The 13753-nt window shown below is 44.0% G+C and overlaps 3 protein-coding genes across 3 annotated transcripts; 2 read left to right on the forward strand and 1 right to left on the reverse strand.

Moving 5' to 3' along the window:
• The first annotated feature begins 3026 nt into the window (after positions 1-3026).
• On the forward strand, positions 3027-6522 carry LOC115452669 (chromaffin granule amine transporter). Its single transcript, XM_037443204.1, has 9 exons — positions 3027-3423; positions 3630-3687; positions 3795-3910; positions 4018-4281; positions 4944-5042; positions 5388-5419; positions 5609-5974; positions 6047-6200; positions 6285-6522. The coding sequence occupies exons 1-9, from the start codon at positions 3336-3338 to the stop codon at positions 6479-6481; spliced, it is 1374 nt and encodes a 457-aa protein (XP_037299101.1). The 5' UTR covers positions 3027-3335; the 3' UTR covers positions 6482-6522.
• Positions 6523-7669: 1147 nt separating this feature from the next.
• On the forward strand, positions 7670-10852 carry LOC115452664 (outer dense fiber protein 3). Its single transcript, XM_030181245.2, has 5 exons — positions 7670-7802; positions 8995-9196; positions 9425-9703; positions 10128-10230; positions 10747-10852. The coding sequence occupies exons 1-5, from the start codon at positions 7784-7786 to the stop codon at positions 10831-10833; spliced, it is 690 nt and encodes a 229-aa protein (XP_030037105.1). The 5' UTR covers positions 7670-7783; the 3' UTR covers positions 10834-10852.
• Positions 10853-11131: 279 nt separating this feature from the next.
• LOC115452666 (39S ribosomal protein L54, mitochondrial) lies at positions 11132-13589 on the reverse strand. Its single transcript, XM_030181256.2, has 3 exons — positions 13338-13589; positions 12245-12390; positions 11132-11956 (listed from the first exon to the last, which is right to left on the reverse strand). The coding sequence occupies exons 1-3, from the start codon at positions 13456-13458 to the stop codon at positions 11795-11797; spliced, it is 429 nt and encodes a 142-aa protein (XP_030037116.1). The 5' UTR covers positions 13459-13589; the 3' UTR covers positions 11132-11794.
• Positions 13590-13753: the final 164 nt, after the last annotated feature.

Here is a 13753-nt window from a genome sequence, read left to right on the forward strand (position 1 = left end):
AATACACTTGTTGATACGAAGGTAAATACGGTATATACTTAATGTAGCAAGTAAAATTTTTATCTGAGTCTTGTTTGTTTTTTAAAGCAGTGTACAAGTGATTGCAAAGCGCCAGTCATGTTTGCTTGACTGTCCGTGCAAACAAACGTCACATTTATTATGTCACGGATTTTCCTGTTATGAAATGAATATAAGTATTTATTTCTAGATTACAAGAAAAAACTTTAATATCGTTAAAGCGACCACACTCAGATGCCACAATAATATGTTTGGCTTCAATTACTTTTCTCCTTTAAGTTTACGGGTAAAGATTCAGAACAAAGGTTATGTCCATTCATTTTTTCTATATCACATAAATTATTGTTATTCTATATCCCACTAAGAAAGATTTGCTGCGATCCCAATAGCCTATTTATTTACATTTTCACAATAACATGATGTGTTTATTTCATCAATGCACATTTATGATCTTATTTCACAAATCAAACAAATATTTTTTGGAATCAGTAGAAAGTAATGAAGATAAAAAGGTATACTAATAAAGATAATATTTTTTATATGAACTGATTTAAGTATGTGTATATCTTGGTTTATATTTTTATTAAGAAAATATATCATATAAAATTTTATGCAGTGAATCGCAACGTTTTAAATTTTTATTGTAGGAATTTGGTGGTAATTCCTCAACCATCACACTCCCTGCGCAATTCGATATAAACCAAATATTAATTATAATCGATTGTATCAATCTGCTTCGTCATCACTAGCCGGACCGGCGGACGTGAACATGACAGTAAGAATACGTTTTGTAATTCCTGCTGTGGACTTCCACTTAGTTTTAACTTATGGATATTGAATACTTACTACTAATATAAAATATTATAAATGCGAAAGTTTGTGACGATGGATGTATGTATGTTTGTTCTTGTTTCACGAAAAAACTACTGAACGGATTTAGATGACACTTTACAGTAATATTGGTTACTTATACCTACATCAGAATAACACATAGGCTACAATTTTATACTTAATTATTTTGTGTAATTCGGTCATAATATAACGCTACATATCAAGAAAGTCGGAAAAAAATGATATCTTGGCGTACGCTGCCCAAACAGTTAGAGTTAGACAAAGATGATGTACCGTAGGATTGTTTGTCTAAAATAGTTCTAAATAAAAGTCCGACACCATATACTTATCTACCATTTATGTGGAAGTCACTATGACCAAAATAGTGAGCCATAAATATAATTAAATCGGATATTTTTTGCCAGACTTTTATCCTGGAAAACTCCTTCACGCGGGCAAAGCCGCGAGCAAGAGCTAGTTTAAAATAATTATCTAACATGTTTTTAAGTTGAATAAAATATTAATATTTTGATAAGCACAAACACAAGAAATAAACAGAATTTGTTTTCAAATACCTAATTAATTAGTTTCTACAGCTAGTTACCTACTAAGGTATATAAGTACCTTCCCTTTTACTTACCTAGTATGAACCTATAACGTACATACTACTACTCTATTCCGTTTTAGTACCTACATGTGCCTACTTACTAAGAGTAACTACATTGTACTAGGTAGGTAACTATAGAAGTGCCGCGGCGTGGCGGTCGCAGATGTTCTGATCGATTGTGTTTAACGAGCTGATGTCCCCACACGCAATACTCGCACCCTCTATTCCACAGGCTCGCTGGAACGGCTTGATAACAGAGGACCCGCAATACTATTTGTTCCGTTTTACTAGATTTTTAAGTGCCTAGGTAGCGTCAACTCGAACAATTGGAATTAACTGAAACCAGCGACGTGCCATTTATTAGGTTTTATTGCGTAAGAATTCCATCATATAGGCATATTCAATTATTAGGTACTTATATTAAATTCTCTCGTGTCTCCAAATGGGTAGACAAAGATTATAATATATTCGTCAAGCAAGCGTATTTAATCCGTTTTATCCTGTATTAGAACTTATTTCCAATTGTTCATGAAAAAACGCTTTATGCCGAAATTAGCTTTATAATATGTTTAAGTGACTGTTGCGCATGTAATGAATGCAATGAAGCTAATTAACATGGATTTGAGACGTTGAAAGTAAGGTCGCAGATAGCTGCCAGCATCCTGTCGACATAAAATGTAATTACGGATCGGCCTTATAATATCTAATATTGGACTTATAGTTTATTAGTATGTATGAATATACAAAATGACGATACGAGTAAAATTGCTAGCACTGCGCCTGTCTTCAAACTCGAGCAATATAACCCCGAGTAAATTGTACAACTTTAAGTTCTACATGGAAATATATGTATAACGTTTGTCACCGGAACGATACTCTCATAATGCCCAGTAATTGAACAAATTCGAAGTACCTCAACCAGGACATGACAGTGTTTGCTCTCCGATAATGACGCTACTTGTGAGTTGATAGTTTGATTTCTTATGTATACACGTATTTTCGTCTCTGAAATACGACTTCACGGAATTTTTTCTGATGTTTAGTTTGACTTCATAATCGCAGAGGATTATTGACACTTCAACTCGGCGTCTTCCGTCTCTTGAAAATTCCTTTTACACCTGTAGTTACTGGACGTGTGTGCAGGGCTCAGGATGGCGTGCTCCAACTTGCGGTCATTTAATTGATGCATGGAATTTATTTGAAGAAAAAGAAATTGCTATTATGTAGTACCTACCTTTAATGTGTAGATACAGATGCACCTCTTTAAAAATAATATTGGTGGCGCCCATTTTATGCAGATAAGTAGGTAGCTGGCTAGTGGCTTGTTTAATCTCTAATGGTTATGTCACCTGATGTATATTGTATATTGTTATAAAGAAGGAAAGATTCATAAATATGTATTATTTACTTTAATAAATTTAATCAAATGAAATATGTAGTGTCAATTATCCACCTCATGCCTTAAGTTAAAGTTAAAGATAGTAAAACTCCATATTTTCAGTAAACAGTATTATAGTCAGGGGTTTTTGGTGCGGCAATTTCCAAATAGACGGGAAAATTTGTCGCTTGTTATGCCGACGCTGCGGAAAGCGCGCGAAGCAGAAAATTGGTGTAAGGAGATCGGTGCGGGCCGGCGCGTCCTGATCGAAACGCATTTAACTTATCAGCGCCCGACACTCTCCCACTGTCACCCCGGCTCCCGCTACAACCATTCGACACCACTCCACCGCGGACCGTCACGTAGTCCGCTCGTCACGACAGCAACTTCTACATACATTAACAAATTTTTCATGATATTTGTTACTTTTACTTAATAACTGTGTGCTGAGGTGGCGGTAGTATCTCAGGCGTGTGAGCAGGCCACAGCGGGCGGCGCGACATGGAGCGCGGGGCGAGGGGCGCGCTCATCGCCTTCGCTCTCATATACGTCACCTTCTTCCTCGACAACGTGCTGCTCACGGTGCTCGGTGAGGCTCTCAAGCTTCATGACGTGGATACTCTTCTCTGTTACCAGTTTTTTCAGACTACGTATTATGTAAAGGTTTTGAAACGATATTTTATTCGTTCACGAGATGCCAAGATATTGCGTGGCAGCGTGACCCACGTGGCAGCGTGGAGTTGTTGCTTGTCGTCTTTAGGTGTAACAGCTTTCAGTTTAACCTATTTATTGCAGTTCCTATAATACCCGACTGGGTGCGCGGCGAGTCTCTGGAGCTGTGGACGCGGCACGAGTAGCGCCGCTAGTGGCCCTGCTGAACGGCACGGTGCGGGCGGGGGTCGGCGGCGGCGGGGGGCTGGAGGTGGGCTCAGCGCAGGCCACGGTGGGACTTGTGCTCAGCGCCAAGGCGGGCGTGCAGCTGCTCAGCGCGCCGCTCGCCGCCGCCGCCGTGTGCCGCCGCGGCCCGGCGCCTGTGCTGCGCGCCGCCACCGCATTATTGGCGATCGCAGCACTTGGTACAATACATCACTGTTCTTAGATCACCCATTTGTGAAGACTATGTTTCACTAATCCATTTACTACAAAAGCAAACTTTTCAAGATCTTAGTCGCGTAACCGTTCCGGTACTGCGCTTATTGGAGTTTGACACATTCTCGTGGACTCTGTATAATAAATGAGTTCCGGCGAGGCGTTGTGTGTCCAGTGTTTTCGTGGTGCGGGCGGCAGGGCGCGGCGGGGCGCGTGTGGTGCGCGTGCGGCGGGCGCGCGCTGCACGGCGCGGCGGCGGCGCTGGCGAGCGTGGCGGGGCTGGCACTGTGCGCGGCCGCCGTGCCGCGGTTCCACGCCGCCAGGGCCATTGGCGCATTGCTAGGCGCCGTCGCGCTAGGTATCTACTCCTACACATCCAACACTGCACGCAATACTGGAGCCCTGTACGAGTGAAACGGTGCAACTAGTTCCCGAGCGTAACTACTGCTGTATCAGCGTTATCCATGATACGAGGCATATCTTGGCCCACCATACAGGTACATTAAACTAAGCGGGTGCCCAAAAGTTCGTACTGCCCTCAAGGACCCCCAACAAAGTTTGATATAAGGCACGCTACTCTATGGCAAGCTACGCATAGGGTTGCCAACAACTCTTCGATGAATAAAGTTTTATTCAAAACAAGGTTTAAAAAATATAGTACATTTAAAAAAAAAAATGTATTTTGTGGAAAAATAAAAAAAAATTGACTTAAATTATATATTATATTTGTTACTGATTTCTCATCACTTAAAAGTTAATGTACAAAAGCGTTCATATATTTTTAAAATGGAGGATTTGTTATTAGAGTATGATGTTGAAAATATAATATTTTTACGTACCTATCATATATTTCTTCAACAGTATATAGTACGTAGACCAAAAATGTACTACAATACTACCTATACGTATATATTATAGTACGCTACGTCACTAAATTAGTTGCACGTCTGCCGGCCACTTATGAATTGCAAGTGTATTTTTCTTGTAAGTATAGCTCATTTGTGTTGTGGTTGGTGGCAGGCGTCCTGGTGGGGTATCCATTTGGCGGTGCGACGTACTCGACGTGGAGTCGCGGCGCGCCGTTTCTGCTGATCGCGGCCGCCCTGCTGCTCGACCTGGGTGAGACTGGTTTAACGTAGGCTCCACAATCTCATGCCTCAAGTAGATACTGACATGGTTGTAGTGTTAATCCTATTATGTGGTACATATGTATATCAAGCGAGAAACTCATAGACGACCTTATCTACACGAAAAATATTTGAGTGTTCCGTGTACAGAATCTGCCTAGTCCATATTATCTTGTTTTCTCTACCAGATATACCTACTTTTACTTTAACCAAGAATATTTTTAGAGTACCTGCCTATAGCGGACGAGAACAACCAAGGAAAAGCGAGGATTCTCTCCATACTCTGCTATTGCTTCGTTACACCACTTAGTCGTGACTCGTTTCTTTCTGTCCACAGCGGCGCAGTACACCTATTTACACCCTGACCAGGTGAGTTTCAAACGAAAAAGTCACTCTGTGAAGAGGATTGGGGGAGCTGGAGGGGCTCACTGGGCGGTGAATGATTACCGCCTAATATATAACCCAGTACACAGAACCAATAATATATGCGTCATGGAAATGTAATAGAAGCCTGGAAAACTGGTTTGGTCAGGGTTGAAGTGTCTTGAACATTGTCAGATGGAGTTATCGGACGGCGAGAGTGAGGCGGGCGCGGGGGAGTGCGCGTGCGCGGAGGGCGCGTGGGACGTGCGGCGCGCGGCGGCCGTGTGCTCGGCGGGCGCGGTGCGCGAGTGCGCCGGCGCGGTGGTGCTCACCACCAGCGTCATGGCGGCGCTGGAGCCGTGCCTGCCGCTGTGGCTCGCGCGGCGGTTCGGCTCGGCGCGGTGGCAGGCGGGCGCGGCGTTCGTGCCGGACAGCGCGGGCTACCTCGCGGCCGCCAGCGGCGCGGGCTGGCTCGCGCGCGCGCTCGGCGCCGAGCGGGTCGCGCTCGCGGGACAGACCGCCGTCGCACTCGCCGCGCTCGCCATACCGCATGCGGCCTCCGTCAGTACGCACTACACCCCGCGATGTTCGGTTGCTGCTGCTCCTGTTTAACTTGCCATGTGTTGCGTTCAGGTGTCGTGGCTGGCGCTGCCGCACGTGGCGCTGGGGTGCGGGCTGGGCGCGGTGGACGCGGCGCTGGTGCCGGCGCTGCTGGCTCGGCACCCCGGCGACGCGCCCACGCTCGCTGCTCTGCTACAGGCTGCCTCTTCAGCTGCCTACGCGCTCGGTATCCAATATGAATGAACACTATTTGACATTCAACGTCCTGTGTACGTACTTGTCGACTGACACGAGTGGCGTCGGTGCGCAGGGCCGGTGGTGGGCGGCGTGGTGTCGTGGTGGCTCGGGTTCGAGACGGCGCTGCGGTTGCTGGGCGTGCTCAACCTGCTCTACGCCGCGTTCCTCTACCGCGCGCTGTGCCGACACCCGCTCTCTGAACAGGTGATGCTACGCGTACCGCCGCTTGCGATATATTTATTGTTTTTCCTTTTTACCTTAATCGCCTGATTTTATCATAGTGCAAACACATCTTTTGCACATCCGAATAGTCTTCCTACATCGTATAATGTATCTACTATTCCTTTTGTATTATGGGTTTTACATACAGCGGTCGTCAATTACCATCATGGGTACTAGTTGCACCGTCTCATTGCTGTATAACTCGTACTTTGCTTATACCTTACGCGTGTCTATTGTTATTGCAATTACATTTTGAGTCAAGCATTTCGCTCGTTTGATGGTAATGTGTGTTGACAGTGGGGTGCGTGCGCGAGCCCCGCGGCGGGCGCGGGGTGCGCGGCGCGGGAGCTGGCGCCGCTGGGCGCGCTCCGGCCGCGCGTCTACACCGAGCTGCACTGACCTGCCGCCGCCGGCCGGCCACTGCTACACTACTACCCACTACACGCTATTGTACCATCTCTATAATAAATAACTTGTCTGAGTACTGTCCTTTACATTTTGTACCACCTAGTTACACTAGTACTACAAAATGAGCCTTCTATCCTAGTGTACCTAATTATGTAATATTGTAACTGGCGTTTTATGTAAGTACCCGGTAAGAATTTCTATAATTACGGTAATACGTGACCCAAAACTTGGTTCTGATGTGATCACTCTGCGTTCTGTTCCTGGGCACCGCTGGAAACGGGTTATTTACGACCCTGATATGCCCCTAGGCAATGCATATCTTGAGGCACTTTTATTATTGAATAATATATTACATGTATAGGTACGTAGATTATAGGTACATACATATGTATTATGTATCTATAACCTACACTCTGCGTTGGGCCGCAGCGCCAATAACTCTTTGTGCTAGTAACCGGGTTTTAATTCAAACCTGTCCGAGCCACAACAATATATATTATAGTTATACATTAAACATACAAAAATGGAAACAAAAGACCAAATGGAGCCAGTAACGATGTCAATGGGTTTATTAATTTTGTCTTCTTTTTCTGGACTAACGGCTCCCGGTCCATGCCAGGCCCCTAGGCAGTTGCATTTATGATTGGTAAAACCATAATATTATTCTATAGCAAGTTCTTAGTAAATGTATCCTTTGTGAGCAAGTAAAACAGCATACTCCTATCAGAATATATTATCAACCTATTACATAAAGAAACTGTAGTAAAACTTTTTGAGTCAACCCGACGACTGTTTGACCCGTTGACTAAGCCTGTTGACAACCCGTTCATTTGTTCCACTCAAAAAGTCGTGGCCGAGAGATCGCATGTCAAAATTACAGTAACACATACCGAGAATAAATGTAAAATTTTCTGTGTAAATTATCACAAGCATCGCACAACAATGTCCAAGAAACCTTTGGGTGAGTGCACGGAACCATTCAAACAAAATTACAGTGTTTGTTTTGTTTTTAAAATATGCTCAGGTACCTACAACTGCATGGCAAGACGTACCTGCTCTAACATACCACCCAGAATCCAGAGTTTTGTATTATGGCCCTGCATTGAGGGACGTATTGATACTGAAAACACAAATGACTGCGCTACTTCTGAGTGTCTATCTTGTTTACACGGTTGATGTTTGGCCACAAGAAGCAAGTGTACTACCGAGACTGATTTTTGTAAGACCTATCTACCACGCAGTACACGCCGTATAGGTACTTCTAGTTCCGACACCCTTTCTTTCTTTAAAAACAACAGCTGTTCCATACCAATAACAATGTCATTTTTTTAAATTTCCTATTATGTGAACTAAGAGTACTTACCTAGTGTAGATTATTGTGCTGATGGGGCCTTAACTAGTACGAGGTTTTGGGGGACAGGTCTTTACAACGCCTTTTTATAAGATTGACGAAGGAGGTTAATGTTTTTCTCTATGTATCCCTCGTAAGCGCGAAGTCCTGGGCGGTAGTTTAGTTTTCCACCCTCTTGGGCCACCACGCTGTCGTGTTCCAAGTATTTGACAGACCGTGTTATAGTTAAGGTAAAGTTCCGAACATGGATGCACCAAAAAAGTGTAACAAGATTCTGCAGTATCGTAGAAAAATCGATATATTTCCTATGGGGTGGTTTTCTCGGTGGCGTAGTTGTACTGCATGCATGTTACGGGAGCGCTCTGAGGTCCTGCGTTCGAATCTCAAATCGGGCAAAATGATATTTAGGTTTTTCTGCTCAGTACCATCCCGGAGTCTGGTATTTGTGCCTGATATGTCGATAGACTTGCCCACTATCACATCATGGGACGGAACACACTTGGCAGAAAGTGGGTTCCCTGGTTGCGCCTTTGCATACTTTTTTAGGGATAAATGCGTGATACGTGTATGTTTGTGGGTGGTTGGTGTGCTATGGAAGGAAGTGGAACAATATATCTCTTACTCCTTTTGGTTAATTTATTTACGGGTTAAGACCTAGTGTTCTCGGAAACTCACTGAGCTTCACCGCTCGGCGTCATAAAGAGCGTACCACTGCTGAACCTGACTTATAGGAGTTGCAGAGGTTTATAGTCTTATTTGACGGCTGATCAGTTTATGAAGTCCTGCTATGATATGCACGCAGGTCCCGGGCCGGGCGCGTACCAGCTGCCGACGACGGTGGGGTTCACGCAGCACGACCCATCGCGGTACCGCAACCCGATGTACTCGTTCGGCACGAACGCGGGGTTCCGCGTGAAGCCGCTGGGCCCGGGGCCCGCCTACCGCATCGACCGCGTCACGCGCGACGGCGTCGTCACCGCGCCCGCCTGGAGCTTCGGCGCCACGTAACTATTCATGTTTACATACAGAGTCTACCGAGTCAATAGTCTGGATTTAAAGAACGTATCTTCATAAATAGAAAAACTACGTGGGGAAATCTCTAAGTCTCTATAGGGATTTCTGAGGTATGTGAAGTCCAACAACTCGTAGGTACCAGGCCAGTGTGGGTGCCTAATGCCTAAAACCTTTCAATAGTAGAGGAGGCTCATACTTGCACTCTGACCCACGGCCAGGTTCCCGACGCGCGCGACGCTGCGCACGCCGGGCCCGGGCGCGCATGCGCCGGAGCGCTGCCCGCCGATGCGCGAGCCGCGCGCGCCCGTGTACTCGATGGGCGCGCGGCTCGGGTTCGCGCTGAAGCGGCCCGGCCCCGCGCCCAACGCGTACGCGCTGCGGCTCGGCTCCGGCACGCCCGCCTACACCATGGGCGCGCGCGTCGGCTACAACCTCAAGGCCAAGTCGCCCGGACCCGCCGTCTACTTCCAGCGCGACACCAACGTGTACAAGAACAAGTAAGACTACATTACTATTCACATATACTAATGTATTTTAAATTATATATAAAAAAAATACATCACGCTTTTATCCCCGAAATGATACGTAGATAGGGTACAATGAGGGCACTCACTTTTTGCCAAGTGTGATCGATCCCGTGATATGTTGTAGACGAGTCTTTCGCCATATCAGGGACAAATAAAAAAATCCGGGCTGACACTGAAGGTAAAACCCAATATCACTATCCCACCCCGGATTCAAACCCGGGACCTCAGTGAAGTGTCGCACCGCGCACTCAACACAACTACGCCACCAAGATAGTCTTACTATATTGATGTAAATACCAAATACCGAACTAGAAGCTTATTCCGTTGTATATGTGAGTTTTAAACGGTTCGTGTCGATATTCTGACTAACACTTGGTCTCGCGGCGTGCGGCAGACAGCCGGTGTACTCGCTGGGCGCGCGGCTGGACGGCGCCGGCAAGGCGACGCGCACGCCCGGGCCCGCCGCCTACCCGCCCAACCTCTACAACGTCAAGAAGGTACGCACCCGCACTTACTCCTGTCCTACATTCGCCTTTAAACTTGCGTGGGATTTAGATTAAGCAAGCAAACTTAATAAAGTTGTGCCTGTGGCTCGGGGGCATCTAAAGAATTCCATCACGGCATCCCCTACCTAATAGGGCATACCGAAAGCCAAGAGGCGAGCAGTGGGGGACTGTTCGCTCGAATACATACAATCCCGCTCCGAGGTGGACAACGTCGGTTACCGATTTTGCAGACGCCAAAGGCGTCCTTGCTATCCCTACTGAACTTGTCACTAGATATCCCTACCCAACGTAGTACATATCACTAATATGATATCAGCAAAACTTAATATTATATTTTTCCTACACAACCGGTCATCTAACAACATATATTGAATTATGTAAGAAATCCCCACGCAAAATATTGCCTAGGAATCTTCAACCCATAATTTTCTATGCGTAAGATAATTTGAACAGTATGGTAAGAGTAATTAAAGTTACTATACCACTAATGTATACCACTGCCCACAGAACCCGTACGCATATTCGTTCGGCACACATCACTCGGAGTACGCGCCGCCGATGATCATCCGCGAGGACACCATGGACTGCTTGTGACGTCACCCGTGACGTCACGCCGCGGTAAAAAAAAACGCAACCTCGCTGCACCGGCGTCAAATATGTCGCACGCGCAAGGAGCGAGGGAGTAATATTTTGTCCACAATGGCGCTCCAAAGTGATATCGTAGTGTGGAAAGGTCCCATTTCTGGGGAAGTTCCCCCTACTTTTCAGGAATGCCTTTTTGTTCGTCTATGAAAAATGTTAGTTGAAAAGTAAATCGTAATCGTGAATGAGTTGTTGGTGTCATCATTTAGAACTAATGTATTTTGTAAAAATATTGTTATAATAAAAATGATTAACTTTGAAAACGTTTATTATCAACACTTAATGCTACATTATCTAATATACTATCATAATGTTCTATAATACACCGCACCGATTTTAACAAGACATGTGGAGCCGTGTCTTCACTATGCATCTGTTATTGTAACAGATATTACAGTATTAAGGTTTACGCACATTAAACTGCCACAAAATTTACCCACAAGGAAACATTTATGCCATTAAAATTGACACCATTTACCTCAACCATACATAATGCAAAAATGACTTGTTGTCGAGAGAATAATGATAATGCAATCATGCACCTCATAGTCAAACCTCAGTTCAGTTTGTAAACAGTGGTCAATATTGTGATGGTTTTAATTAGTCCATTCTGTATCATGATAGCTCAACTATGAGCCACATAGATGAGGTGTTCAAGTTAAAATTGTGAGTTGTTTTGGTGTTGGGTGTGGTGCTTGCCTCAAGTGCAAAGGTGTCTACTGTGAGCCTCAGTAGTCAAGAGCCGTAGCAAACATACCTTTCTACAATCGTTATCACTAACAATTACGAAAGGGAATGACATACCCAAGTGATAGATTTACAGGGTACGTGATTGCTACACCTATATTTGATATTTATTGGTGTTATGGATTGTAGTAAGGCATGCTGTGTACGGCCTCAGGTATGGCAGGGTTCAGAACTTCCTCATGGAGCGCAGCTTGTTGTTGCGGCGCATGCCCGCGGCGCGCACGCGGATCCAGTACTGCTTGGAGTTGGGGTCGAGCTCCTCCAGCCGCGGCGGGCCCGACGTGCGCAGCGACCACAGCCACGCCGGGTACTCACTGTCCTCCTTCAGCTGGAAACATCACCACAGGTGTTATCGCTTCATCATTGTCACATCTGACTACAGGGTGGTGTACACCATGAGGTCATACGATGCCAAAACAGCATAACAATCCTCTATAATTATACAGCACCATTGTGATTGGCTTGAGTGATGTTGCTGGTGTTAATGAGGGATGGCTACTCACTAACATGTCAGCAGTTTGCTCATGTCTTCATTTTCTTGCATAAAAATAACATTATATATTTAAATCGTCATCATTCTACAGCACTATATCATACAAAAGCATTCTCAGTCAACCTTGACATCCTCTCCAGTCACATAGATGTTAGAGCCGCACACGTAGTTGACCAGCTTGTTGGGGTCTGTCTCGACAGGCATTTCTTTCTTTTCCATGGTTCCCAGTTTACCGGCCTTCTTCTTGCCTTTGCCAAGGCCCATGACACCTGTAAGGAAAATGGTTTAAGGGTTACAATGGAAGTTACTGATTTAGTAATCAACATAATCTTATTTTTATATGTTCTCATTCTTGTTGTCATGTATAAGATGGGGGTACTTTAAAAAAGTCAGTCAGAGTTTGGATGTGCTTAAGAACGAAGTGTGCTGCACCAGAATAATTATGGAACTTATGTGAGTTTATAACACTTGTGTTTGTGCTTTGAACTGTAAGGTGAAAGCAAAAAAGGTGCTGGGTTTAATTCCCAGGTTGGACAACATTGAATTATGAATTTGTACTTTATGATAATGGTCATTTCTATCACAACTTACATTGTAGGACTGTCATAAGCTTAGAAAAGGCTGCTTCTACTTACCCCGTCAGGGGTAAAATGTAATAGTATGTGACTGAATATATAATTATTATTTTTATAAATTGTGGCAGGGTGATGAGTCTTTTTAACTGACTTCTTAAAATTAAGGAGGTTCTCAATTCAATGTGAATTTTTTATTTTTTTTCCTCTGAACTCACATCATTTATTAACCAATTTGGAAATTCGTTTTTTATTTGAAAGGGTACACTACCAGGTTTTTCCCATAGAAATATTTAAGAAATCCATTCAGTAGGTTGAGTTTCAAACCGAAATAAACTGGAATAAATATGGTGTGCAAGTAAACATAATTACGAATTTGTAATTTTTGTAACCTCAGTAATTTATCAACTAATTTGTATTTTTTATTAGAAAGGATATACTTCCAGAACCATGTAACAGAACCTTTATACTGGTTATAGTAACGTATATATTTTTTTGGCTTATTAGTGGTTTTGTAGGTGGCTTAATTTTTTGCTATGTAGTTATATTATAGTGGCACAGAGGAGCAGATGACTTGTGCAAATACTAGCAATTTTCAAAGTTTAGTGTTGCATTGTAAATTGTGAAATAGTTACTATCATTACCTCCAGCAGCACTTGTTGTTTTCTTAGCAGCAAAACATGTCGCATCCATGTGAAGCTGAGTGCTTTGTACCGGTAACACTCGTCCAACTAGGTTTAACGTCCTTAATAATCCTGTATACATGTTTACAAGTGATAAATAGCGCACAAATGAAATTGTTCACATCGATTCCGACATTTACCGCATTGAGGTTAGTTTAAGCTTATGTTCATTAGATTGACAGTTGACAGTTCACAGTTGACACTATTTTGGACTTTTAGACACGTTTCGTTACTGATGTAGGCACGATTCACAAAAAATCTGAATACTACACATGAGAAAATTTTAAAGGCATAATAATAACTGTAAAAATAATTTCAGAATAATATTTATAGTCAATCGGAGTTTCTGTTTCATCCACCGAACTAAAAACGTATTT

Source organism: Manduca sexta, chromosome 5, assembly GCF_014839805.1.
Source record: "Manduca sexta isolate Smith_Timp_Sample1 chromosome 5, JHU_Msex_v1.0, whole genome shotgun sequence".
NCBI lineage: Eukaryota > Metazoa > Arthropoda > Insecta > Lepidoptera > Sphingidae > Manduca > Manduca sexta.

Excerpts from the sequence above, each read along its gene's own strand:
- LOC115452669 (XM_037443204.1), top strand. The coding sequence starts at position 3,336 with ATGGAGCGCGGGGCGAGGGGCGCGCTCATCGCCTTCGCTCTCATATAC. Across the intron at positions 5,420-5,608 it reads CCTATTTACACCCTGACCAG|ATGGAGTTATCGGACGGCGA; the intron begins GTGAGTTTCAAA and ends GAACATTGTCAG. Across the intron at positions 5,975-6,046 it reads CCATACCGCATGCGGCCTCC|GTGTCGTGGCTGGCGCTGCC; the intron begins GTCAGTACGCAC and ends TGTTGCGTTCAG.
- LOC115452664 (XM_030181245.2), top strand. Across the intron at positions 9,704-10,127 it reads ACCAACGTGTACAAGAACAA|ACAGCCGGTGTACTCGCTGG; the intron begins GTAAGACTACAT and ends GGCGTGCGGCAG. Across the intron at positions 10,231-10,746 it reads ACCTCTACAACGTCAAGAAG|AACCCGTACGCATATTCGTT; the intron begins GTACGCACCCGC and ends CACTGCCCACAG.
- LOC115452666 (XM_030181256.2), bottom strand. The coding sequence starts at position 13,458 with ATGTATACAGGATTATTAAGGACGTTAAACCTAGTTGGACGAGTGTTA. Across the intron at positions 12,391-13,337 it reads AACAACAAGTGCTGCTGGAG|GTGTCATGGGCCTTGGCAAA; the intron begins GTAATGATAGTA and ends TTTTCCTTACAG. Across the intron at positions 11,957-12,244 it reads TGACTGGAGAGGATGTCAAG|CTGAAGGAGGACAGTGAGTA; the intron begins GTTGACTGAGAA and ends TGATGTTTCCAG.